The sequence below is a fragment of the Oncorhynchus kisutch genome, linkage group LG20 (genome assembly GCF_002021735.2).
Source record: "Oncorhynchus kisutch isolate 150728-3 linkage group LG20, Okis_V2, whole genome shotgun sequence".
NCBI lineage: Eukaryota > Metazoa > Chordata > Actinopteri > Salmoniformes > Salmonidae > Oncorhynchus > Oncorhynchus kisutch.
The window spans coordinates 8,525,253-8,552,601 of record NC_034193.2 but is presented as its reverse complement, the minus strand read 5'-3'; the positions used below and the strand labels follow the sequence as shown (position 1 = coordinate 8,552,601).

At 44.1% G+C, this 27,349-nt stretch overlaps 1 protein-coding gene across 1 annotated transcript in view; it reads right to left on the bottom strand.

Annotated features, from left to right (window-relative positions):
* The window catches only part of LOC109866066 (heparan sulfate glucosamine 3-O-sulfotransferase 6-like), a 32,095-nt gene extending 9,121 nt beyond the window's left edge, over positions 1-22,974 (bottom strand). The window contains exon 1 of the mRNA XM_031800025.1: positions 22,141-22,974. Coding sequence (XP_031655885.1) covers positions 22,141-22,622 — 482 coding nt within the window. The 5' untranslated portion in view covers positions 22,623-22,974. The remainder of the gene's footprint in view (positions 1-22,140) is intronic.
* Positions 22,975-27,349: the final 4,375 nt, after the last annotated feature.

Below are 27,349 nucleotides of genomic sequence, written 5' to 3'. Positions count from 1 at the left end.
CTACCAGACTCCTGTACCAGACTCCTGTACCAGACTTCTCTACCAGACTCCTGTACCAGACTCCTGTACCAGACTTCTCTACCAGACTCCTCTACCAGACTCCTCTACCAGACTCCTGTACCAGACTCCTGTACCAGACTCCTCTAGCAGACTCCTCTACCAGACTCCTGTACCAGACTCCTGTACCAGACTCCTCTACCAGACTCCTGTACCAGACTCCTGTACCAGACTCCTCTACCAGACTCCTGTACCAGACTCCTCTACCAGACTCCTAAACCAGACTCCTCTACCAGACTCATGTACCAGACTCCTCTACCAGACTCCTCTACCAGACTCCGCTACCAAACTCCTCTACCAGACTCCTCTACCAGACTCCTCTACCAGACTCCTCTACCAGACTCCTCTACCAGACTCCTGTACCAGACTCCTGTACCAGACTTCTCTACCAGACTCCTCTACCAGACTCTCTACCAGACTCCTGTACCAGACTCCTGTACCAGACTCCTCTACCAGACTCCTGTACCAGACTCCTCTACCAGACTCCTCTACCAGACTCCTGTACCAGACTCCTCTACCAGACTCCTCTACCAGACTCCTGTACCAGACTCCTCTACCAGACTCCTCTACCAGACTCCTGTACCAGACTCCTCTACCAGACTCCTCTACCAGACTCCTGTACCAGACTCCTCTACCAGACTCCTCTACCAGACTCCCCTACCAGACTCCCCTACCAGACTCCTCTACCAGACTCCTGTACCAGACTCCTGTACCAGACTCCTGTACCAGACTCCTCTACCAGACTCCTGTACCAGACTCCTCTACCAGACTCCTAAACCAGACTCCTCTACCAGACTCATGTACCAGACTCCTCTACCAGACTCCTCTACCAGACTCCTCTACCAGACTCCTGTACCAGACTCCTGTACCAGACTTCTCTACCAGACTCCTCTACCAGACTCCTGTACCAGACTCCTGTACCAGACTCCTGTACCAGACTTCTCTACCAGACTCCTGTACCAGACTCCTGTACCAGACTCCTGTACCAGACTCCTCTACCAGACTCCTCTACCAGACTCCTCTACCAGACTCCTGTACCAGACTCCTGTACCAGACTCCTCTACCAGACTCCTGTACCAGACTCCTCTACCAGACTCCTCTACCAGACTCCTGTACCAGACTCCTCTACCAGACTCCTCTACCAGACTCCCCTACCAGACTCCCCTACCAGACTCCTCTACCAGACTCCTCTACCAGACTCCTCTACCAGACTCCTGTACCAGACTCCTCTACCAGACTCCTCTACCAGACTCCTCTACCAGACTCCTGTACCAGACTCCTCTACCAGACTCCTGTACCAGACTCCCCTACCAGACTCCCCTACCAAGACTCCTCTACCAGACTCCTCTACCAGACTCCTCTACCAGACTCCTGTACCAGACTCCTCTACCAGACTCCTCTACCAGACTCCTCTACCAGACTCCTGTACCAGACTCCTCTACCAGACTCATTTGTATTTATGTAAATTGAGCATGGGATCATTGCACATACTAAAATGCAACACGGAAAATAGACTGTGTGTGTGTTTGTGTGTTTGTTTGTTTGTTAGTTTGAGTGAGTGAATAATTATAATGTAACAACACCAATAATAATAATAATAATACACTTGTTGTTCCCTTGTTTACAGAGATGGACGTGCAGCAGGCAAACCCAGTGATGCTATTGGTCCATCCTCATCTACAGTTGTGATACAGACACTGCAGCAAGCATTTAAAAGACAGGCTCCTTATGCACCCACGTCAAAACATACTCAAGACCTCACTGTACCCCTTTCATATTACATTGCAAAGGACATGATGCCATTTCACATTGTTGAGAGGCCTGTCTTTCTGAGGCTGATGAAGGTTGCCGTGCCTCACTACAAAGTGGCCATCACAAACATTATTTTCCGAAGCCTGAAATCCCAAACCTGTACAAGCAGGTTAAAGCTGATGTTGGAAAAGGTTTGTACTGTATTATCCAGGCTAAAAGCAGCTGGTGTCTGAGCTAAAGGTAAAGGCCTCTAGCAGTGGCTAACAATGACTAAATAGCTAGTAGCTAATTAGCTGGGTAGCTTCTGATGGAGGTTCTAGCTATAACGTCTAAAAAATAGCAGATCCGTATCACATTGGGTGAGGCGGGTTGCCGGAAGGAATATTTCATTTAAAAATGGAAAAAGAGATCGAAATACATTGAAATATATACAAAAACAAAAAGACTGTCACGCCCTGGTCTTAGTATTGTAAACTCTCTCACACACACACAGGGCTATATAAACATCACACCACATTCGATCACCTCGACAGATGGACCTCATTTAGCAGCAATGACTCCTGGGCCCCACCAGACCTCATGGAGACCCAGGTACAGCTGCCACACACCTCGCTGACCACATCTGTTTTTCCCCCCACGGCTGCTGCGTCATATTTCACTAAGAATTATGGGATCCCTTTGAGGAGATAGTTGGGGGACAGAGACAAGACAGGATGATGAAGAGATTTTATTTTTTTTAAACCTTTATTTAACTAGGCAAGTCAGTTAAGAACAAATTCTTATTTTCAATGAGGGCCTAGGAACAGTGGGTTAACTGCCTGTTCAGGGGCAGAAGAACAGATTTGCACTCTGTCAGCTCGGGGGTTTGAACTTGCAACCTTCCAATGCTCTAACCACTAGGCTACCCTGCTGCCCCAGGGTAGCCTATTGGAGGGATGAAGGGATGGAGGGATGGAGAGATGGATAAATGGAGGGATAGAGAGATAGAGAAATGGAGGGATGGAGAGATGGGGGGATGAAGGGACTGAGAGATGGAGGGATGGAGAGATGGAGGGATGGAGGGAACAAACAGAGGACAGGATGCTTGTGAATCAGGTTTCAGCACTGAAAAGTCTACCACCTCCCTCTGCCTCCCTTGCAATATGACCTTCTATCAATAGATCCATTCCCCCAACCTGGCCCCATCACACACACACATACACACCACACATACACACCACACACACACACTTTAGTCTACCTACAAACACATATACACACAAGCATTATGCAAAAATATCTGCTAAATATTTGTATGCGACCAATAAAATTTTATTCGATTTTTATTTTATTTTATACCCCCCACACACACACACAGACACACACACACACACACACAGAAACACACACACAGACACACACACACAGACACACACACACACACAACTCTATTTTTGTAAAATGTCAAGACCTTTTGGGTTGTAAACATGTTTGACCATTAAAAATCCTATTGTCCCTAACTCCTAACCCTAACCCCTAACCCCTAACCCTAACTCCTAACCCTAACCCCTAACTCCTAACCCCTAACCCCTAACCCTAACCCCTAACTCCTAACCCCTAACCCTAACCCCTAACCCTTAACCCTAACCCTAACCCCTAACCCCTAACTCCTAACCCCTAACCCCTAACCCTAACCCCTAACCCTAACCCCTAACTCCTAACCCCTAACCCCTAACCCCTAACCCCTAACCCTAACCCCTAACTCCTAACCCCTAACTCCTAACCCTAACATCCTAACCCTAACTCCTAACCCTAACCCCTAACCCTAACACACACACACCCTTTAAGGAGAAAAACACATATGATTTAATGTGAAGTTAACGTGATAGTGTGACAACATGTGAGCGAGCACATGTGAAAACATGATCTCATGTGAAATTAATGTGACAAAGTGATACCATGACACTACACATGTGACAACTTTTGAGCACGTTTGAAAACACAATCTCTTGTGATTGTTATTGTTTACAACATAGGGTAGCAACATTTCCACATGTGACAACATGAAATTACGTGACAACATGTGAGCACATGTGAAAGCCGAGATGTCATATGCCAATCAGAATACTTTACTTTAAAAGGCATTATTGATATTAATTGAATTTAAACAGTCAAGGTCCCCTGCAGGTTTTGTCTAGTTCCCGCTTTGTTCCAGGGATGCCGCTAGAACGTTGTGTCATTGTCCCATGGAGGTTTTTGTCTAGTTGCGGTGAAAATACGGTACATCTACAACATTCCTGTATTTTTACAGATAAATTAAGGTGTTAATTGACAGCATAATGATTACTTGGTACTCAATATCCCTTGGGATTTGAACTCACAACCTCTTGAGTGCAAACTATCCAAAACTCATCCTGAGCCACCAGGTCTAAGGGGAAGTTAGTGCATATAATATATTCATTGCCAAGAATACATTTCTGCACTTTGCCTAAAGCTTTTGTAAAAAATAAATTAAATATAAACAAATTGAATGTTTCTTCTCTATAAAATGACTGTATGCTGCTGTAGTCTGATATAAATTACTCTAAGATCTTGTATAATTTTGTACTGTGAACAAAATTGGGACTTAGCCTTAAATGGGATTTGAACTCATAACCTCATGGTCACTAACAACTTCCTACTACAGTGCAGCTACACCACCAGATTTATGAGCTAGAATGAGATACGGCCACAGACTTATTGTCAACAATCCATTAATACGCGTCACTAAAAGAATCAAGTAAATAATTGTACAATTATCATCACCAATGTAACATCAACGTAATACTATCAGTGCTAAAGGACACTTGACGTAGAGTATACAGTAAATATTTGAGAACCGTTACAGTGGCGAGTGATGGGTACAACCCTGCTTCCATTAGGCTGCTCTCATAGAGGACCATTGAGTGAGAATGGAACAGAACTCCATCACCTTAGCATTACGATACCTTAACATTATCACAGAGCATATCCCTCTATTCTCTCTATTGTTGTCATAGAGACCCGGTTCCCCATGTCTATTGTGTTGCAGTAATCGTGGCATCCATTTTGTAGATGCTCTGGATGAAAAGAGAGATTTAGCATGTTTACAACCTCTCACTTGTTTTTGTCTTTGAAGAGCAATCTTTAATCATCCCTTTCTTCATCTCTCTGTTGAGCCACTCCCCCCCCCTCCCCTCCCACTCCTAGGCCATGGGGACAAGCCCAAGCAGCCATAGGTATTGATCCTGGAGGAGTGGGGGGTAAAGTGTGTGGGAGTTGGGGGAACGATGAGCCTGGGTCTCAGCTGGGCCGAGGGTAGCAGGTGGGGTTCGGGGAAGCCTCTGGAGTCCCATCACCCCCATGCTGGGTGTGTGTGTGTGTGTGTGTGTGTGTGTGTGTGTGTGTGTGTGTGTGTGTGTGTGTGTGTGTGTGTGTGTGTGTGTGTGTGTGTGTGTGTGTGTGTGTGTGTGTGTGTGTGTGAGAACAGATGTGGGATGGTGGAGTAAAACTACATAAAGATATTTTTTAATGTGACAGAATAAACTGGCATCAACTACCAAATCTGTTTAGTCTGTATATAGTACATTAAGAACCAATGTGTCAATGACAAAACATTGAAATTGTTCTCTTATTGATACCAACACAGTGTGTGCATTTGTATGTGTGAGTGAATGAGTGAATGAGTGAATGAGTGTGTGTGTGTGTGTCTGTGTATATATATGTGTGTGTCGGACTGAGCGCCCACTCATCCATTTCGCTGCACTGGGGACCATTAAGGCTCCAATCCATTGTAGCGTTGCCCTGTCCACTTCCAGCAGACATCCATCATAGCTGGGCCCAGACCGCCCTGCCTCCCCTCCTCAACCCCCCAGAGAGAGCCTTAATGAGGGCTAGATCACCCCGGTCGTCTAGGCCTTATGGAGATCAGATCACACTGTACAGTACTGGGATGGGATGGCTGGATGGGCCACACCTGATTTAATATAGATATATACATGTGTTGGAGCACAAACACACACACACACACAAACACACACACACAGTAATCAAGAGACACTTATGTTTTCCCCCTTTATGACACTATTTCTATGTCATAACAGAATTCAGACTCCCCTACTCTTAGCCCAGGTTTCACTCTCCCATTCCAAAACCCTGCTTTCAAAGAATCCACTAGACTCCCTTTCCTGTCAGACGTGATCTCACCTAGCACACCACTTCTGAAGATCACATGTTTTGGCAGCCGTTCTTCAGCCATTTGCACGGCAATTATATTCCTGTGTAAAAACACAGGCGCACATGTGCAACGTCAAGCCCAGGGAATCCATTGGTATAAATTGATACGCTGCTTTTAACGAGTTAATCTGAATTGCAAATGAACCACAGCCACGTGAGAACATCTGACTCTGTGAAAGACCACTGAATTGGAATCCGTCATCGGGGATGCCTTCTTCTCCGGATCTGAACAGAACTACCTATCTAAACCTCTGAATGGCTGCCATGTTGAATTATTAGTAAACAACAAATTGATTGCAACACTGTCATCTATACTTGTGATACTGACCACAGGATTTGTAAAGACAGATTCGCATACAGTAAGAGAAACACAATTCCTGTATCAAAAGACAAATACGGCAACATATTTGATGACTGGTTCAGAAAATGAGACAAAACTATACAATCCTTTATCTCTAGTGGTAGCTCTGAACAAAAAAATATATATAAACGCATAATGTAAACTGTTGGTCCCATATTTCATGAGCCGAAATAAAAGATCCCAGAAATGTTCCATGTGCACAAAAAGCTTATTTCTCTCAAATTTTGTGTACAAATTTGTTTACATCCCTGTTCGTGAGCATTTCACCTTTGTCAAGATACTCCATCCACCTGACAGGTGTGGCGTATCAAGAAGCTGATTAAACAGCATGATCATTACACAGGTGCACCTTGTGCTGGGGACAATAAAAGGCCACTCTAAAATGTGCAGTTTTGTCACACAACACAATGCCACAGATGTCTCATGTTTTGAGGGAGCGTGCAATTGGCATGCTGACTGTAGGAATGTCCACCAGAGCTGTTGCCAAGGAATTGAATGTTCATTTCGCTAACATAATCTGTCTCCAATGTTGTTTTACTGAATTTGGCAGTACGTCCAACCGCCCTCACATTCGCAGACCATGTGTAACCACGCCAGCCCAGGACCTCCACATCTGGCTTCTTCACAAGCGGGATCAGCCACCCGGACAGCTGATGAAACTGTGAGTTTGCACAATTGAAGGATTTCTGCACAGACTGTCAGAAACCATCTCAGGGAAGCTCATCTGTATGCTCGTCCTCCCAAGGGTCTTGATCTGACTGTAGTTCGGTGTCGTAACCAACTTCAGTGGGCAAATGCTCACCTTCGATGGCCACTGGCACGCTGGAGAAGTGTGCTCTTGACGGATGAATCCCGGTTTCAACTGTAGTATGTGCAAGTGGACGAGCAATTTTTCTGATATCAACGTTGTGAACAGAGTGCTCCATGGTGGATGTGGGGTTATGGTACAGGCAGGCATAAGCTACGGACAACGAACACAATTGCATTTTATCAATGGCAATTTGAATGCACAGATACAACAGATAGAACAATGAGAGATATTTCACCGGATGTATAGATATGAAGCATCCGCTTGGTGTTTCCACTCACTACCAAATATGGTAGTAAGAGGAAGCCCAGTGGCCGGCAGTGGGAGAAGATGGAACCAGACGGATTTTGGCCGACATTCTGCACATTTTCTCATCGATGAAACATTTGATCTCAGTACAGTTTTCTGTTCCCAAAGCTAGAATATGTTACAAACAGTGTACTACATTTTGAGGACTTTACCCTTTGCCAAAGTGTGTTATTTAGAAGGAGTGCAAAGGCGAGCTGAGTTATTACACACGCGCACCTCACAGAGTAGACGTTCCCTAACGGAAATATGCAAATTAAAGCTAGAACACACCAATAGGATGAGGTGAGGGAAAGGTCAAAAGGTCAGTGGAGATATGTGTGGTTGTGGTAACACTAAGTTTACCCTTTAATCTCTAATCTCTGCTTTTCATCCTCACACCAACCTATCCTCAATATTCTTTATTTCTTATTAAAGTAACGCATGGCTGCCCGTTTTACGGGCTCCTAACCAACTGTGCTATTTTGTTCGTTTTTCGCATTGTTTGTGACTAATTTTGTACATAATGTTGCTGCTACAGTCTCTTATGACCGAAACGAGCTTCTGGACATCAGAACAGCGATTACTCACCTCGAACTGAACAAAGATTTTTTCTTCAATGAGTGCAACGCAAAGGATTTACTGCTTTGTCAAGACAAGGCCCAAATCCCCATCATCAGCGTGAATAAAAGACGAAGGAAAAGATGGGAGGAGGGCGGGGTGCCTTGTTAGAATTTGCAGATGAGTAGGTAAATCACCACTTCACTCCATATTATTGGCTAACGTGCATTGGAAAACAAACTGGACGATTTACGATTAAGGCTATCCTACCAACCAGATATTAAAAACTGTAATATCTTATGTTTCCCTCAAACGTGGCTGAACAACGACACAGGTAATATAGAGCTGGCTGGCTTCTCTGTGCATTGGCAGGACAGAGCAGCTACATCTGGTATGACGAGGGGCGGGGTTGTGTATCTATTTGTCAATAACTGATGGTGCGCGATGTCTAATATTAAAGAAGTCTCGAGGTATTGCTCACCTGAGGTAGTTACCTCATGATAAGCTGTAGACCACACTATCTACCAAGAGAGTTCACACCTATATTTTTCATAGCTGTCTATTTACCACTACAAACCGATGGTGGCACTCAGACTGCACTCAACGAGCTGTTATAAGGCCATAAGCAAACAAGAAAATGCTCATCCAGAAGCAGCGCTCCTAGTGGCCCGGGTGACTTTAATGCAGGCAAACTTACATCTGTTTTACTTAATTTGCACCAGCATATCACATGTGCAACCAGAGGAAAAATAACTCTAGACCACCTTTACTCCACACACAGAGAAGCATTTAAAGCTCTCCCTCACCCCCCATTTGGCAAATCTGACCATAATTCAATACTCCTGATTCCTACTTACAAGACAAAACTAAAGCAGGAAGTACCAGTGACACGATCAATACGGAAGTGGTCAGATGACACGGATGCTACGCTATAGGACTGTTTAGCTAGCACAGAGTTGAATATGTTCCGGGATTCATCCAATGGCATTGAGGAGTATACCACCTCAGTCACTGGCTTCATCAATAAGTGCATCGACGACGATGTCCCAACAGTGACTGTATGTACATTTTCCAACCAGATGCCGGAAACCCTAGACCCACTCCAATTCGAATACTGCCCCGAAAGATCCACAGATGATGCGATCTCAATCGCACTACACACTGCCCTTTCTCACCTGGACAAAAGGAACACCTATGTGAGAATGTTGTTCATTGACTTCAGCTCAGCGTTCAACACCATAGTGCCCACGAAGCTCATCACTAAGCTAAGGAACCTGGGACTAAACACCTCCCTCTGCAACTGGTTCCTGGACCTCCTGACGGGCCGCCCCCAGGTGGATCTGGTGGTGGATCTGCCACGCTGATCCTCAACACGGTGGCCCCTCAGGGGTGCGTGCTCAGTCCCCTCCTGTACTCCCTGTTCCCTCACGACTGCACGGCCAGGCACAATTCCAACACCATCATTAGGTTTGCTGACGACACAACAGTGGTAGGCCTGATCACCGACAACGATGAGACAGCCTATAGGGAGGAGGTCAGAGACCTGGCTGTGCAGTGCCAGGACAACAACCTCTCTCTCAATGTGAGCAAGACAAAGGAGCTAATTGTGGACTACAGGAAAAGGAGGCCCGAACAGGCCCCCATTAACATTCCCCATTAACATTGATGGGGTTGAAGTGGAGGTGGCCGAGAGTTTCAAGTTCCTTGTTGTCCACATCACCAATTAACTATCATGGTCCAAACACACCAAGACAGTTGTGAAGAGGCCATGACAACACCTTTTCCCCCTCAGGAGACTGAACATTTTATCGTTATGTAATTTTCTTGTGTTCACTTGAGATTCTTTTTTTTCACTTTAGTTTATTTAGTAAATATTTTCTTAACTATTTCTTGAACTGCATTGTTGAGTAAGGGCTTGTAAATAAGCATTTCAAGGAAAGGTCTATACCTGTTGTATTCGGCGCATGTGACATATAACATTTGATTTGATTTAATCATCATCCTCTACAGAGCAAACAAAAAACGATACATACTTCAGCCTAAACAGCAGCGCCACAGGGAACCTCCACAAAGCTGTGAACGAGCTGAGAGACAAGGCAAGAAGGGCCTTCTATGCCATAAAAAGGAACATAAAATTCGACATACCAATTAGGATCTGGCAAAAAATACTTTAATCAGTTATAGAGCCCATTGCCAAGAATTCACAAAATGGGACAAACACCAAATTGAGAGTCTGCATGCAGAATTCTGCAAAAACATCCTCGGTGTACAACGTAGAAGACCAAATAATACACGCAAATCCAGAAAAGAGAGCTTCAATTCTACAACCACCTAAAGGAAGTGATTCCCAAACCTTCCATAACAAATACATCACATACAGAGAGATGAACCTGGAGAAGAGTCCCCTAAGCAAGCTGGTCTTGCTCTTGCTCTGTTCACAAACACCCTCCACAGATCCCCAGGACAGCAAAACTATTAAACCCAACCAAATCATGACAAAACAAAAAGAGAATTACTTCACATTGGAAAGAATTAACAAAAAAACAGAGCAAACTAGAATGCTATTTGGCTCTAAACAGAGAGTACACAGTGGCAGAATACCTGACCACTGTGACTGACCAAAACTTAAGGAAAGCTTTGTCTATGTACAGACTCCGTGAGCATAGCCTTGCTATTGAGAAAGGCCTCACATTAAGCCACGGTCAAAACTAGTAATCTGAGACAGTGTCAGGATAAAACCTCAGCCCAGTCCTCTTCCAGAGACTAGCTCTTCACTGCCTGGTTGAGGGTGGTTCCTCTCAGGCTAGAGACTAGCTTTTCCCTGCCTGGTTGAGGGTGGTTCCTCTCAGGCTAGAGATTTGAATTGTCCTTAAATCAGATAGGGCCTCCTGAGGGCCTCTGAGTGGCCCAGAGATCTAAGGCACTGCATCGCAGTGCTAGAGGCATCACTACAGATCCGGGTTCGATCAAGGGCTGTGTCGCAGCTGGCCAAGACGGGGAGACACATGGGACGGTGCACAATTGGCCCAGCGTCGTCCGGGTTAGGGGAGGGTTTGGCCAGCCGGGATGTCCTTGTCCCATCGTGCTCTAGCGACTCCTTGTGGCGGCCGGGTGCGTGCATGCTGTCTTCAGGTCGCCATCTGTACAGTGTTTCCTCTGACACATTGGTGCGGCTGGCTAACCAGGTTAAGCGAGCAGTGTGACAAGAAGCTTGGCGGGTCGTGTTTCGGAGAACACAGTTGCAACGATTGGACAAGACTGTAACTACCAATTCGGGGGAGAAATAAAAATAAGCAGATTAAAAATAATAATTGTCTTTCTATCCAGTAAATTTAAGAGATAAATATATATATATATATATGTATATGTTTTGTGCACCTGACCCTGCTCTTATCAACTGTACTTGCAATGTGTTTTTGCAGTACCGCAGCACACTGTAGCCAATGATAGATATGATGATATAATGATATATGGTTAATTATGTGGTGTAATTGGGAGCTCATCATTATCTGTGAGCGTAAACTGACCTGGTGTCAGGGGTCAACCTGCCAGGCCTGGCAGGGATGTCAAGTGGCCTGACACTCTCAGAGCCCCATCTGGTCCTGGGGATGGGACAATCTGTTGTCACTCTGGGACGTCACTGATACACACACACACAATGGAGACGTGGTACGTGTGTGTGTGTGTGTGTGTGTGTGTGTGTGTGTGTGTGTGTGTGTGTGTGTGTGTGTGTGTGTGTGTGTGTGTGTGTGTGTGCGTGTATGTGTGTGTGTGTGAGGAAGAGAGAAAAAGAGGTGTGTGTGCGTCCATGCGTGTTTGTGACCAATATCACGTTGGTAAAACACAGAAAACACACCTCTAACTTTCAATCAATCTCACCTACTGACCCTGTAACCATTAAATCACACTGTGAGAGGTTACAGAATACCAATACTGCATCACCAGTGGTAGATAAGTACAAACATTGTTGTACTTTAGTAAAAGTAAAGATATCTTCATAGAAAATGACTCAAGTAAAAGTGAAAGTCACCCAGTAAAATACTACTTGAGTAAAAGTCTAAAAGTATTTAGTTTTAAATATACTTTAGTACAGTGGTGGAAAAAGTAGTAATTTGTCATACTTCAGTAAAAACAGAAGTAAATGCTCTACACCACATTCCTTATATTAATGCAAGCCAGACGGCACACAGGTTTTTATTTTATTTTTTACAATCGCTAGAATCCATTTCTCAATACTTAGGTCACTTTTTCAAAACCCTTCACACAGTGAGCATAACAGCAGTCTATGTGGGCTAAACTGTGGATCGTGTTTCATTGCTTTGGCTCAAAACGCATTCAATGACTACATCTTTCAAATGTCATGAATTCTTTTCTCACTCAGACACAAAACTCTATGTACCTACTGGCCAATTTGCACATGTTTACATACTCTTTTCAAGACTGTTAAACTTAAGTTCAAAACCTAACATAACACAAAATTGAATAAGACGGCAATTTGCTACATTTCTACAGTAATACCGTTTTGAAATATATTCCAAATCTAAAAAGTGAAATACTATCAAAACAATTAGACCAACCACAGCTGATTCCCATTGTAGCTGAACACCTACACAGGTGTTACATCTTTCACTGTCATTACCATCTATACAAAAGGGGACATTTTAGGAATAATGCTGTACTGTAATGTAAACATAGACATAGCAAGAGATAGAGAAGTGGCTGACAGTGGAAGAAGAGTGGCTGACAGAGGAAGAAGAGTGGCTGACAGAGGAAGAAGAGTGGCTGACAGAGGAAGAAGAGTGGCTGACAGAGGAAGAAGAGTGGCTGACAGAGGAAGAAGAGTGGCTGACAGAGGAAGAAGAGTGGCTGCGAGAGTTAGAGGAGTACGTATGCATGGTGGAAGAAGACTGAGAGGAAGATCAAGAGCTGTCGTCTCAGATGAGACTAGGGCTACTATAAGTGATCATGTAATAGATCATGGTCTATCAATGAGAGAGGCTGGTCTGAGAGTGCAGCCAAATCTGCAACGCTCAACACTGGCATCTATTCTGAGAAATGTCCGGCTAAACAACAGGTAAGTTGTGCATTCTGTAAGGGCATCTGACTGAACTGCACATTACAGAAGTAAATTGAGCAAATCCTCCAAACCCACTTGTGTGTAATTGTTTTTGTATTTCTGCCTGGGACCCAACGGTTACCTCCTACAGGCGGGAGAGGTAGGATTTTCACTGCTGTGCAGGAAACTGCAATCGTTGATATTGTCATCAGAAACAATGGCATAAAACTCACAGAGATTCGGGACAGAGTGTCGGTAGACAACATTACATTTGGAAATATTCACAATGTAAGCATAACAACTATTTATAGAGTCCTGAAACATCATCAAGTCAGGATGAAGCAGTTGTACACTGTCCCCTTGGAGAGGAACTCTGAACGAGTTAAGCAACTCAGGAATCATTATGTCCAGGTAAGATGACTATAAAATACAGAGCTGGTTTTGAACAAAACCAAACAGGGCAAAGGCACACAATGGCATGTTTTTAGGTATAATGCAAACTTCCGTAAAAGCCTAACTCTTATGTTGCCTTGTGGATTTATTTTAGAGAGTCATGGAGATTCAAGCCAGGCAATCACCCCACATATTCATCTTTGTGGATGAGGCTGGTTTCAACTTGGCCAGAACATGACGGCGAGGAAGGAATGTGATTGGGGAAAAGAGCCACAGTGGATGTCCCGGGCCAGAGGAGTGGATGTCCCGGGCCAGAGGGGTGCCAACATCACAATGTGTGCTGCAATGATGAATTTCGGTTACACAAACCGCTAATTGGGCCGTACAACACCGAGCGTCTCATTACATTCCTGGATGACCTCTATGGAAGGGTTGTGCCATACAACACCGAGCGTCTCATTTCATCCCTGGATGACCTCTATGTAAGGGCTGGGCCGTACAACACCGAGCGTCTCATTACATTCCTGGATGACCTCTATGGAAGGGTTGGGCCGTACAACACCGAGCGTCTCATTACATTCCTGGATGACCTCTATGGAAGGTTGGGTCAGGTGAGGGAAGGGTTGCAGTGAGGCGAAATCAGCCAACGTTTGTAATTGTATGGGACAATGTGGCATTTCCTCACTCCCATACAGTCACAGAGTGGTTTGCAGCCCATCCCAGGATGGTGTCACTTCTCCTCCAACCTCACCCTCCATTTCTCAACCCCATAGAGGAATTATTTTCCTCATTGAGGTGGAAGGTTTATGACCACCATCCACATGATCACATGTCCCTCCTGGACGCAAGGAATGCTGGATGCCTGGACATATCTGCAGAAGATTGCCAGGGATGGACCAGGCCAAAATATTATTTCCTAGGTGTATTGCCCAAGATGACATAAGATGTGATGTGGATGAGAACCTGTGGCCAAATGCATAAGACAGAGTTGACTAGCGTTGCTACTGTATCTGTATCGGTAGATGGCTTTTTACAAATGATTGTATTTTGGAATCACTCTATGCCATGACATAAAACCTATTGAAGCATATTGCATCATGTCTGATTCATTCCTGTAACATAAACTGCAGTGAATTCTAAACAGTAGAGGGGTGTCATTCTTGTTTTGTAAAGAAATGTTACAAAATTAAACATGGTGTAATGCTACCTGTTAGTGTTTTTTTAGGTCATTGTTTTATGAGTGACAAAGTGTGCTTGTTGGGTGACAACCTTTGCTAGTGTTTCTGGAAGAATGAGTTGATTTGAGACATGTATGAAGTGTTTTGGTAGTTTTAGTGCATTTTGGATGTGAAATGGACTGTTGTGCCAGGCTGAAAGTTGGATTAGGAGAACTGTGTGAAGAGTTTTGAGAAAGTGACCTAAGTATTGAGAAATGGGTCCTAGCGATTGTAAAAAAAAAGAAAAATGTTTTTTAAAAATGTAATGGACAGACAGGCACACTCCAACACCCAGACATAATTTAAGAACTCAATATTTTTTATTTTGTACCTTTATTTAACTAGGCAAGTCAGTTAAGAACAAATTCTTATTTTCAATGATGGCCTAGGAACAGTGGGTTAACTGCCTATTCAGGGGCGAAGTCCACAACCAGTCAGTCCACCTCTCTAACCACTAGGCTACCCTGCCGCCCCTGCTACCCTGTATTTAATGAGTCTGCCAAATCAGAGGCAGTAGGGATGACAATGCACTGATAGGTGTGTGAATTGGACCATAATTCTGCCTGAGCATTCAAAATGTAACGAATACTTCTGGGTGTCAGCGAAAATGTATGCAGTAAAAAGTACACTATTTTCTATAGGAATGTGGAGGAGTCAAACTAAAAGCTGTCAAAAATAGAAATAGTAAAGTACAGATACCCCCGTAAACTACTTAAGTAGTACTTTTACTTAAGTACTTTACACCAATGTGCATCACTGCATCCTGAACCAACCGTTCAGTTCCACGCAACCTCTCTAACCTAGATGATGAGATTTTAATCCAATGTCTAATCTGTTATGTAGTTAGAGTTTACGTTACATGCACACACTATAACCCTGTGTTGGGGAATGTAAATGACGTGTGTGTGTGTGTGTGTGTGTGTGTGTGTGTGTGTGTGTGTGTGTGTGTGTGTGTGTGTGTGTGTGTGTGTGTGTGTGTGACTCTAGGATCAGTAGGAGCTGACTATGGTAACATCTGGCCTCAGCTGGAGAGATGATTGCTCTGTGATAACTCATCCTGACCCTCCCTGCGAATAAACACACACACACACAAGAATAGACATACACACAAACATAGACACACACACACACACACCCACATACACACATTCCGATTAGCATGGCCAGCTGGCAGTGTCTCCCTCTGCCTGTCACCTAGACCAGCTTGCAGTGGGTATGTTTGAATACGCCAACAACAACAAACATTATTCTCGAGATCTTTCCATGTTGCAGGCTGCACAGTGGCTGTACAGTGGTTGTACAGTGGCTGCAGAGTGGTTGTACAGTGGTTGTACAGGTGTTGTACAGTGGTTGTACAGGTGTTGTACAGTGGTTGTACAGGTGTTGTACAGTGGTTGTACAGTGGTTGTACAGGTGTTGTACAGTGGTTGTACAGTGGTTGTACAATGGCTGCAAAGTGGTTGTACAGTGGTTGTACAATGGTTGTACAGTGGTTGTACAGTGGTTGTACAGTGGCTGCAAAGTGGTTGTACAGTGATTGTACAGTGGTTGTACAATGGTTGTACAGTGGTTGTACAATGGTTGTACAGTGGCTGCAGGGTGGTTGTACAGTGGTTGTACAGTGGTTGTACAATGGCTGCAAAGTGGTTGTACAGTGGTTGTACAGTGGTTGTACAGTGGCTGCAGAGTGGTTGTACAGTGGTTGTACAGGTGTTGTACAGTGGTTGTACAGTGGTTGTACAGAGGTTGTACAGGTGTTGTACAGTGGTTGTACAATGGCTGCAAAGTGGTTGTACAGTGGTTGTACAATGGTTGTACAGTGGTTGTACAGTGGTTGTACAGTGGCTGCAAAGTGGTTGTACAGTGGTTGTACAGTGGTTGTACAATGGTTGTACAGTGGTTGTACAATGGTTGTACAGTGGCTGCAGGGTGTTTGTACAGTGGTTGTACAGTGATTGTACAATGGCTGCAAAGTGGTTGTACAGTGGTTGTACAGTGGTTGTACAATGGTTGTACAGTGGTTGTACAGTGGTTGTACAGTGGCTGCAAAGTGGTTGTACAGTGGTTGTACAATGGTTGTACAGTGGTTGTACAATGGTTGTACAGTGGCTGCAGGGTGGTTGTACAGTGGTTGTACAATGGTTGTAAAGTGGTTGTACAGTGGTTGTACAGTGGTTGTACAATGGCTGCAAAGCGGTTGTACAGTGGTTGTAAAGTGGTTGTACAGTGGTTGTACAGTGTCTTCAGAGAGTATTTATTACCCTTGACTTATTCCACATTTTGTTGTGTTACAGCAATACCCCAAAATGACAAAGGGAAAATATGTTTTTAAGAAATGTTTGCAAACGTATTGAAAATGAAATACAGAAATATCTCATTTACATAAGTAGTCACACCCCTAAGTCAATACTTTGTAAAAGCACCTTTTGACAGTGATTACGGCTGTGAGTCTCTAAGAGCTTTCCACACCTGGATTGTGCAACATTTGCCTGTTATTATTTTCTAAATTCTTAAAGCTCTGTCAAATTGGTTGTTGATCACTGCTAGGCAACCGTTTTCAGCATACCCATAAGATGATGCTGGCCCCCCTATGCTTGAAAACATGAAGAGTTGTATACAGTAATGTGTTGTGTTGGATTTGCCCCAAACAAAACACAGGACAAAAATGAATTACTTTGCCACATTTTTTGCAGTATTACATTACTGCCTTGTTGCAATGTTGCAATGTTGACCTGGAGACTGTGAAAAGACCCCTGGTGGCATGTCTGGTGGGGGAAGTGTGTGTGTCAGTACTGTGTGTAAGTTGACTATGCAAACCATTTGGAATTTCCAACACATTCATTTCTTCTAAAAACAAGAAGTGACGCAGTCAGTCTTTCCTTAACTCTTAGCCAAAAGAGACTGGCATACATAGTATTAATATCAGCCCTCTGATTACAATGATGAGCAACACGTGCCGCTCTGTTCTGGGCCAGCTGCAGCTTACCTAGGCCTTTCTTTGCAGCGCTTGACCAAATGACTGGACAATAATGAAGACAAGATAAAACTAGAGTCAAGAACATCCCGGCCGGCTAAACCTTCCCCTAACCCGGACGATGCTGGGCCAACTGTGCACCGCCTCATGGGTCTCCCAGTCGCGGCCGGTGACAACACAGCCCGGGATCGAACCCGGACCTGTATTGACACCGCCTTAGACTGCTGAGCCACTTGGGAGGCTTGAGGTCTAGAACTTAGGGAATGATTTGTACTAAATGCAATGCTCTTAGTTTTAAAGATGTTCAGGACCAGTTTATTACAAGCCAAAGATTCCAAAACAAACTGCAACTCTTTGTTAAGGGTTTCAGAGACTTCATTAGCTGTGGTTGCTGATGTGTATATGATTGAATCATCAGCATACATGCATACACATGCTTTGTTTAATGTCAGTGGCAGGTCAATGGTAAAAATAGAAAATAGTAGAGGGCCTAGAGAGCTGCCCTGCGGTACACCACACTTTACATGTTTGACATTAGAGGCTTCCATTAAAGAAAACCGTCCAAGTTATATTAGATGGATAGCTCTGAATCCACGATATGGCAGAGGTTGAAAGGCCATAACACATAGGTTTTTGCAACAACAGGTTATGGTCAGTAATATCAAAGGTCACACAGAAATCTAACAGTACCGCTCCCACAATCTTCTTATTATAAATTTCTTTCAATTTGTGTCAGTACAGTACATGTTGAGCGCCCTTCTCTATAAGCATGTTGAAAGTATGTTGTTACTTTGTTTACAGATAAATAGCATTGTATTTGGTCAAACACAATTTTTTTCCAACAGTTTGCTAAGAGCTGGCAGGAAGCTGAATGGTCTGCTGTTAGAACCAGTCAAGGCCACTTAACTATTCTTGGGTAGCGGAATTACTTTGGCTTCCCTCCAGGCCTGAGAACAAAGACTATCCTCTAGGCTCGGATTAAAGATATGACATATAGGAGTGGCTATAGAGTCACCTACCATTCTCAGTAGCTTTCCATCTAAGTTGTCAACGCCAGGAAGTTTGTCATTTCTGACCAATATTTTTTTCAATATTATTTATGCATGAGTACGATGGCTCACTGCTCGCTGTTGACTAAATCGTCCCACTTTGCCAAGGAAGTATATCAACGTCACATGGTGTGATAAATAAGCCATCTGATTCGATGAAAGTTGTATTTGTCTTTCTGACCATAATTGTATTTAAAACATTGTTTTTTTCCCCATCATTATTTATAAATCAAATCAAATCAAATTTTATTTGTCACATACACATGGTTAGCAGATGTTAATGCGAGTGTAGCGAAATGCTTGTGCTTCTAGTTCCGATAATGCAGTAATAACCAACAAGTAATCTAACCTAACAATTCCAAAACTACTACCTTATACACACAAGTGTAAAGGGATAAAGAATATGTACATAAAGATATATGAATGAGTGATGGTACAGAGCGGCATAGGCAAGATGCAGTAGATGGTATCGAGTACAGTATATACATATGAGATGAGTATGTACAGGTGAATGTTTATCAAGAATTGGAAGAAGCAATTTCATAAATGCATCAAGTGCAGCGTCTGGATCACATCAGACCAACAAATATTTTTTACATCATCCACATAAGAGTCACAGCAAAATATTTTGTATTATACACTATTTTAGGCCCAGCTTTTGGAACTTTGACTTTCCTGGATATAGCCACTAAACTGTGATCACTGCATCCAATGGGTATGGACAAAGCTTTAGAACAGATTTCTATGGTATTAGTAAAACTGTGATCGATGAATGTGGATTATCTTGTTCCTGTAGTGTTTGTAAACACCCTCGTAGGTAGATTACAGGCATTGGTTACAGTGAGAAGCTTCCTCTTGATTGGACAGCTTGATGAAAACCAGTCAATATTCAGGTCCTCATGAAAGTAGACCTCTCTGTTCACATCACATACACTATCAAGCATTTCACAAATATCATTTAGATACTGATTGTTAGCACTTGGTGGCCTATAGCAACACCCCAAAAGAAAAGGCTTTAGATGTGCCAAGTGAACCTGCAACCACAACACTTCATTAACAATTGATGTAAGATATTCTCTAAGCATTACAGGGATATGACTCTGAATATATACAGCAACACCTCCCCCATAAGCATTCCTGTCTCTTCTATAGATGTTATATCCTTGTATTGCTACTGCTGTATTATCAAATTAATTATCTTAGTAAGTCTCAGAAATTGCTACTTTATTAATATTATCTGATGTTAGCAAATTATTGATTTCAAAAACCTTATTTCTAAGGCTACATATATTAATATTGGCTATTTTCAATCCTTTCCTGGGAAGCCTCAGAGATAGAAATAATATGGAAAAGAGAAAACAAAGCAAGAGAAAACAACAACAGCAGTCCATTAATCAGTTGGTGTATGTACGTGTGTGTGTGCTAAGGGGTTGAAGCTAAGAACCCATTAGCTTGGCTCCCTCATCCTTCTAGGCTTTTGGGAGGGAGGGTGGAGCCTTCTGGCAGCTTTAGTGTCACGCCTGCTCCCGCTCTCCCTCACTGGCGCTTGAGGACGCCAGACTGCCTATCATTACGCACACCTGTCCCCTTCGTTACGCGCACCTGCACCTTCGTTACGCGCACCTGCACCTTCGTTACGCGCACCTGCACCTCATTGGATCCACCTGAACTCCATCATTATTTGATTGCCTTATCTGTCTGTTTCCTGAGTTGCATCCCTGTGTCAACATTGATGTCGTTATTTTGTCCCCTGTCCAGACGCTGGTCCTGTCCTGTTTCATGTCCGTTGTCTATTAAATGTTCTCCATGTACCTGTTTCCTGTCTCCAGCGTCGATCCTCACACTTAGGATAGTCCTCATTGAGGAAGATATACGTTCCTCTCAAATTCTTGGCTCTTTCCAGAGCAGCTACCTTGTCCTTGAGCCTGTCACCTGTGCTGGTGGTGGGTTTTTCAGTCCTGTGGGTGTGCTCCACCTCAATTTTTCCTTTGGTCCATCATCAGTTTCTCCAAGATAATGTCCCTCACTTTTTTCTCAGACTCCATCCTGGTCTCATGTGGCAATTCTGCAATTCCGTCCACAACAAAGTTGTCACGTCTTGATTGTTCCTCAAGATAATCTGATTTCTCTGTCATTGTTATCATAGAGTCACACACAGAACTGATGTCCTATCTCAATGATTTACAGATTGCTGCCATCCCGCCGTTCTCCTGTTTAAACTCATCGAGCTGACCCTGGGAGAACTGCAAACTGTTCTTCAGGTCCTGGACCTCTCTGGTCAGGTCATCCATTGTTTTATCAATTGACTCCACAAGTATTTGGACAAAACACTTGAAGCTATTTTCTTGTTGTTGTAACAACTGCTTGTGGAACTATTTTTGTTCATTTAAAAGATCGTTCACCTTCACTGTCCTCAACGGTACTCCCGCCAGCTTTGGTCTTTGTCATGGTAGCAACATAGGTTATGCTGTTACTCCTCATAGTTCCAGACAGGGCAGGTCACAGGGAAGATTGAAAACAACAACAACAAACAGCAGGGATCTAGACAGCCACAAGCCCTGGACAATCTGCAGTTCCAGCCACAATAGGCAGCTAGTTAGCAGCTAGGCTAGCTGCCACGCCAAACAGCTCCTCAGACCTGGCCTTGGTCGGCACAATCACTTGACAGATAGTAGTGGGTCCAGCAACTGATGCCAACAGACAATAGACTTTCAAAACTTTCCAAAAACAACAAACCGAGCTCTCCCTCATTCCGCTTTAAACAGGAAGTGATGCAACTTATTATGTGACTTAAGCACATTTTTACTCCTGAACTGATTTAGGCTTGCCATAACAAAGGGGTTGAACACTTATTGACTCAAAAAACATAATAAACATAATTCCACTTTGACATTATGTGGTATTATGTTTAGGCCATCGACAAAACATCTAAATGTAATAATAAATGTAAGAGGTGTGAATACTTTCTGAAGGCACTGTATATGCAAATCGTTGTGTAAAAATGAAAGACAGACCAATTCTACCATGCATGCATTATACAGCAATAATAAACAATAACCTTCTGATTTACAAGTGCAGGTGCACTGAGGCGAAAACATGTCTATGGAGTTAAATGTACTGAAATGCACTCAACCAAAATTCATTGGACATCAACTCCCATTCTATAAAAAAACAGACACGTCCATACGATATGTGGTTTCCACTAGATAGCACAGCCACAAAGTCAAAATTAGCAATAATTAAGAATTGATTAAAACTTAAATTTTCGTTTTGGTCTTAATTTATGGTTAAGGTTAGGATTAAAAACATTTTTTTTTAAAGAAACTGAATGATATAAATGGGCGGGGTTCATGACTTTGTGGCTGTGGTAACTAGTGACAACCATGATATGTACCTGTACCAGTCCAAACCTCGTGCGTAATGCCGGTCAAAGAAGTGCGGTTCAGAGCCCAGCGCGCGGATGTCCGGGTGCAGCCTGAGAAACTCCAAAAGAGCCCTCGTGCCACCCTTCTTTACCCCTATAATGAGGGCTTGGGGTAACCGCCGTGTCGCCATCAAATCTTTAACCGAGTTATTCGTCTCCAAAACCGGAGTTATTGTGCTCCTCTCCCCGGCTACTGGGTATCCATCTTCATTCTGTACCATTACAACGTCCTTATACAACGTCCCGTTTCTGTCATGATACCATCCTGATAAAAGAAACTCACTGGCGGGTCTTTGAGAGATGGAGTTTTCCCTTATGTCCGACTCGCAGCATCCCGCGAGGAAGTAGAAAAGAGAGACACAGATTATTCCCAGAGAGAGCATGATTAGAAGTTTTTGGAGAACCCTCCTGATGTCCCTGTCCGTTGGGTTGCTGTGGTGAAAAGCTGCCATCGCCTTCCCTCAGAGTCCCATCCGAGGAGGACCATTCTACTACAAGCTAAGCTCACTTAACTTCCTTCACCTCTGTGAAGACACGAAGGCTTTCTGAGCAGCTCAGAGAAAATAAAGGCTCCATAGTGACGCTACGTGGATTCCACAAAATTGCCAACAAAGTCGCCGGTTTGCCCGCGTCCCAACTGTCCCTTTCGCGCTTCATTCTGCGCGTCAAGGGATCAATTCCTGTGTTATGTCCAAATATCCACCCACTTAGTCGATTCCACCGGCATGTAGTATAGTCTAAGGCTTTTAATATCCGCGGCGCATGGCTGGAGTGATCCTTCTCCCTGGGATTACCCGCCGTCTCCCTCCATGGGTCTGTAGAGACTGCGCGTCATGGGGTCTCTCTCTCTCTCTCTCTCTCCCTCTCTCTCTCCCCTCTCTCTCTCTCTCCCTCTCTCTCTCTCTCTCTCTCTCTCTCTCTCTCCCCTCTCTCTCTCTCTCTCTCTCTCCCCCTCTCTCTCTCTCTCTCTCTCTCTCTCTCTCTCTCTCTCTCTCTCTCTCTAGCGTCAATCATTCAGGAAAGTGTGCGCTGCACTCCGCATTTAACCGTTTTTGATTGTTTAATTCCAACGGATTTTATTGGAAAACGGAGATGAATACGATGCGCGTGCACGCGGAGGAGAGGAGAGAGCGGTTATGCTGCGCGTACCCGACAGATCATGACCCTTTTGAATGTAATAAGTCATAATTTATCCACTGATTGTTTTTGTTGGCATTTTGAGTTTTATGTAGACCTGTTCTCCAGTTTATTCACAACCAGTTGTGCAATACATGTCATAGTCTACACAGTTAACTTGGTTGTCACTTTAGAGAGCCATTTCATGATTTCAACTTGCAGCAAACTATACACTGTAAACCCCAAGGCATTTTTAACTAAAATACTTCTAGTAAATTAAACTCAAAGTCCAGGAAAACTCACTATTACTTATTAAAATGTTTATGTGGTACTGACTCAGAACTAAATGAGAACTCAAAGCAACTCAATGTTTTAAAGTTATAACAAATTATATATATTTGTATATATATATATATCTGTGTTTTTGCATGTACATTGAGAAAATAAATTTCCAGAATAGAGAGTTCCAAGTTGTCTTGAAAGCAGCATAAAACTCATGGTACCCTTCACCAGCTCATATCTTTGTGAAGCTGGATTCAGTGCTTTCGTCTGCATTAATACCAAATATGGATCCAGGTTGGATGTGACAGCAGAGACGAGGTGCTCACTGTCGACCACGCCCCCTGACTTTGAGAAGCCACGCCCCCTGACTTTGAGAAGCTCTGATGCGACATGCATCAAACACACCCATCTCATTAGTGGTGGTGAGATAAGATACATTATGTCAGACTCATTTGAATTTGACTGTAATAGCACCACATTAAAAGTATGTGATGGTGATGTGAAAAAAGAGAATGTTAGAATAGAATGTTTTTCAATGGACCACCAAAGCCCCAAATAAAAAAGTTAACATGGCTGTTAATTACATCATTTTTTTTCACATGGTTGTCGTCACGAGAACTTTACAGATATCAAAATGGGGTCGTGGGCCAAAAAAGTTTGGGAACCCCTGGATCACACTGTTCCTAACCCTGGCGGTCATTATGAATGCAAGTTGTGGGTGAATAGAACTGTTGTATATCCTGGCTGGATTCCAATAGGAACAACACATCACTTTGCAAGCCTGCATAATGGGGACTTGCAGGTAAATTTGCAATATTCTGGTAAATTTCCCAGGTGTCCCTGAAATCTAGGTTAGAAGATTCCTGGAATTCCTTCAACCAGGATTTGTTGAAAATCTGTAAATTTTTTGAAAGTTACTGGAGTTTTGTAACCCTACTTGCAGGCCTGATGTGGTCTATAAACCAGGAGTTTCAGGCCAATGTATAAGGATAAAACTAGGCCTCAAAATATGGCCTTAGATTAGAGTGTTTGATATATGAGATATTTAAGGTACTGTCATAAAGAGTTTAATTATAATGTTAACATTCGACCTAGGGACTCACTAATGAATTTAACAACCCTGTCTCTGTCTCACAAACAAATACAGTCACGAGTGTTGACTCTACCATTCACTGGAAAAGGCAAGGCACACTTGTAACTTGTGTTGGAGGCGTGGCTTAGTAGGGGCGTTACTCATATCTGGACCCCCCTACAGCAGGGATATCAAACTCATTCCACGGAAGGCTGAGTGTCTGCGGGTTGTTGGTTTTTTCCTTTAAATTAAGACCTAGACAACCAGATGAGGGGAGTTCTTTACTAATTAGTGACCTTAATTAGTCAATCAAGTACAAGGGAGGAGCGAAAACCCGCAGACACTCGGCCCTCCGTGGAATGAGTTTGACAGGTGCCCTACAGGGTCACAGTGACTCTATTGGTTTGATTGATGACAACAACATAACTTTAAGTAACGACTCAAATATAGTAAGTGCAACAGATTTAATTAAAAAAACAAATGTACCTAATGATATAGTATCACATTGGGGTTTACGGTGTACATATTTTCTTCACAAAAACACACAAAACCTCATTAGTTTGCAAAATGGGATATAGGGCCAATTTGACAGAGTCTATCACATCCTGATGGTGGTAAGTCCCTTTATAAGCGAGGACAAGGCTGAGAACATCATGGGTTTATTGGTTAGTTTTAGTCGAGTTGCTGTGACTGGCATTGGCCAAACCTTCTGATTCTGTCCTGGCATGGACACTCCCAAGTCCTATCGACCAAATCTCCAATCTCATGAGACTACCCTGAAAGAATAAAGGTTCAATTTAGAAACCTTAGATAAATCAGACAACAAGGAAACAGGAGTGTACTGGTAAATTAACATAGATATTCTCTCACATCACATTTAAAAAAAAAAAAAACATTTTTACATTTAACTAGGCAAGTCAGTTAAGAACCAATTCTAATGTACAATGACGGCCTAGGAACAGTGGGTCAACTGCCTTGTTCAGGGGCAGAACAACAAATGTTTACCTTGTCAGCTCAGGAATTAGATCTAGCAACCTTTCGGTTACTGGCCCAACACTCTAACCACTAGCCTATCTGCCGTCCCTACACTCTAACCACTAGGCTACCTGCCGTCCCTACACTCTAACCACTAGGCTGCCTGCCGTCCCTACACTCTAACCACTAGGCTGCCTGCCGTCCCTACACTCTAACCACTAGTCTACCTGCCGCCCCTACACTCTAACCACTAGGCTACCTGCCGTCCCTACACTCTAACCACTAGGTTACCTGCCGTCCCTACACTCTAACCACTAGGCTGCCTGCCGTCCCTACACTCTAACCACTCGGCTGCCTGCCGCCCCTACACTCTAACCACCAGGCTGCCTGCCGTCCCTACACTCTAACCATTAGGCTACCTGCCGTCCCTACACTCTAACCACTAGGCTACCTGCCGTCCCTACACTCTAACCACTAGGCTACCTGTCGTCCCTACACTCTAACCACTAGGCTACCTGCCGTCCCTACACTCTAACCACTAGGCTACCTGTCGTCCCTACACTCTAACCACTAGTCTACCTGCCGTCCCTACACTCTAACCACTAGGCTACCTGCCGCCCCCACACTCTAACCACTAGGCTACCTGCCATCCCTACACTCTAACCACTAGGCTACCTGCCGTCCCTACACTCTAACCACTAGGCTACCTGCCATCCCTACACTCTAACCACTAGTCTACCTGCCGTCCCTACACTCTAACCACTAGGCTACCTGCCGCCCCTACACTCTAACCACTAGGCTACCTGCCGCCCCTACACTCTAACCACTAGGCTACCTGCCGTCCCTACACTCTAACCACTAGGCTACCTGCCGCCCCTACACTCTAACCACTAGGCTACCTGCCGTCCCTACACTCTAACCACTAGGCTACCTGCCGCCCCTACACTCTAACCACTAGGCTACCTGCCGTCCCTACACTCTAACCACTAGGCTGCCTGCCGCCCCTACACTCTAACCACTAGGCTACCTGCCGTCCCTACACTCTAACCACTAGGCTGCCTGCCGCCCCTACACTCTAACCACTAGTCTACCTGCCGTCCCTACACTCTAACCACTAGGCTGCCTGCCGTCCCTACACTCTAACCACTAGGCTGCCTGCCGTCCCTACACTCTAACCACTAGGCTGCCTGCCGTCCCTATACTCTAACCACTAGTCTACCTGCCGTCCCTACACTCTAACCACTAGTCTACCTGCCGTCCCTACACTCTAACCACTAGTCTACCTGCCGTCCCTACACTCTAACCACTAGGCTACCTGCCGCCCCTACACTCTAACCACTAGGCTGCCTGCCGCCCCTACACTCTAACCACTAGTCTACCTGCCGTCCCTACACTCTAACCACTAGGCTGCCTGCCGTCCCTACACTCTAACCACTAGGCTACCTGCCGTCCCTATACTCTAACCACTAGTCTACCTGCCGTCCCTACACTCTAACCACTAGTCTACCTGCCGTCCCTACACTCTAACCACTAGTCTACCTGCCGTCCCTACACTCTAACCACTAGTCTACCTGCCGTCCCTACACTCTAACCACTAGGCTACCTGCCGTCCCTACACTCTAACCACTAGGCTACCTGCCGTCCCTATGCTCTAACCACTAGTCTACCTGCCGTCCCTACACTCTAACCACTAGTCTACCTGCCGTCCCTACACTCTAACCACTAGTCTACCTG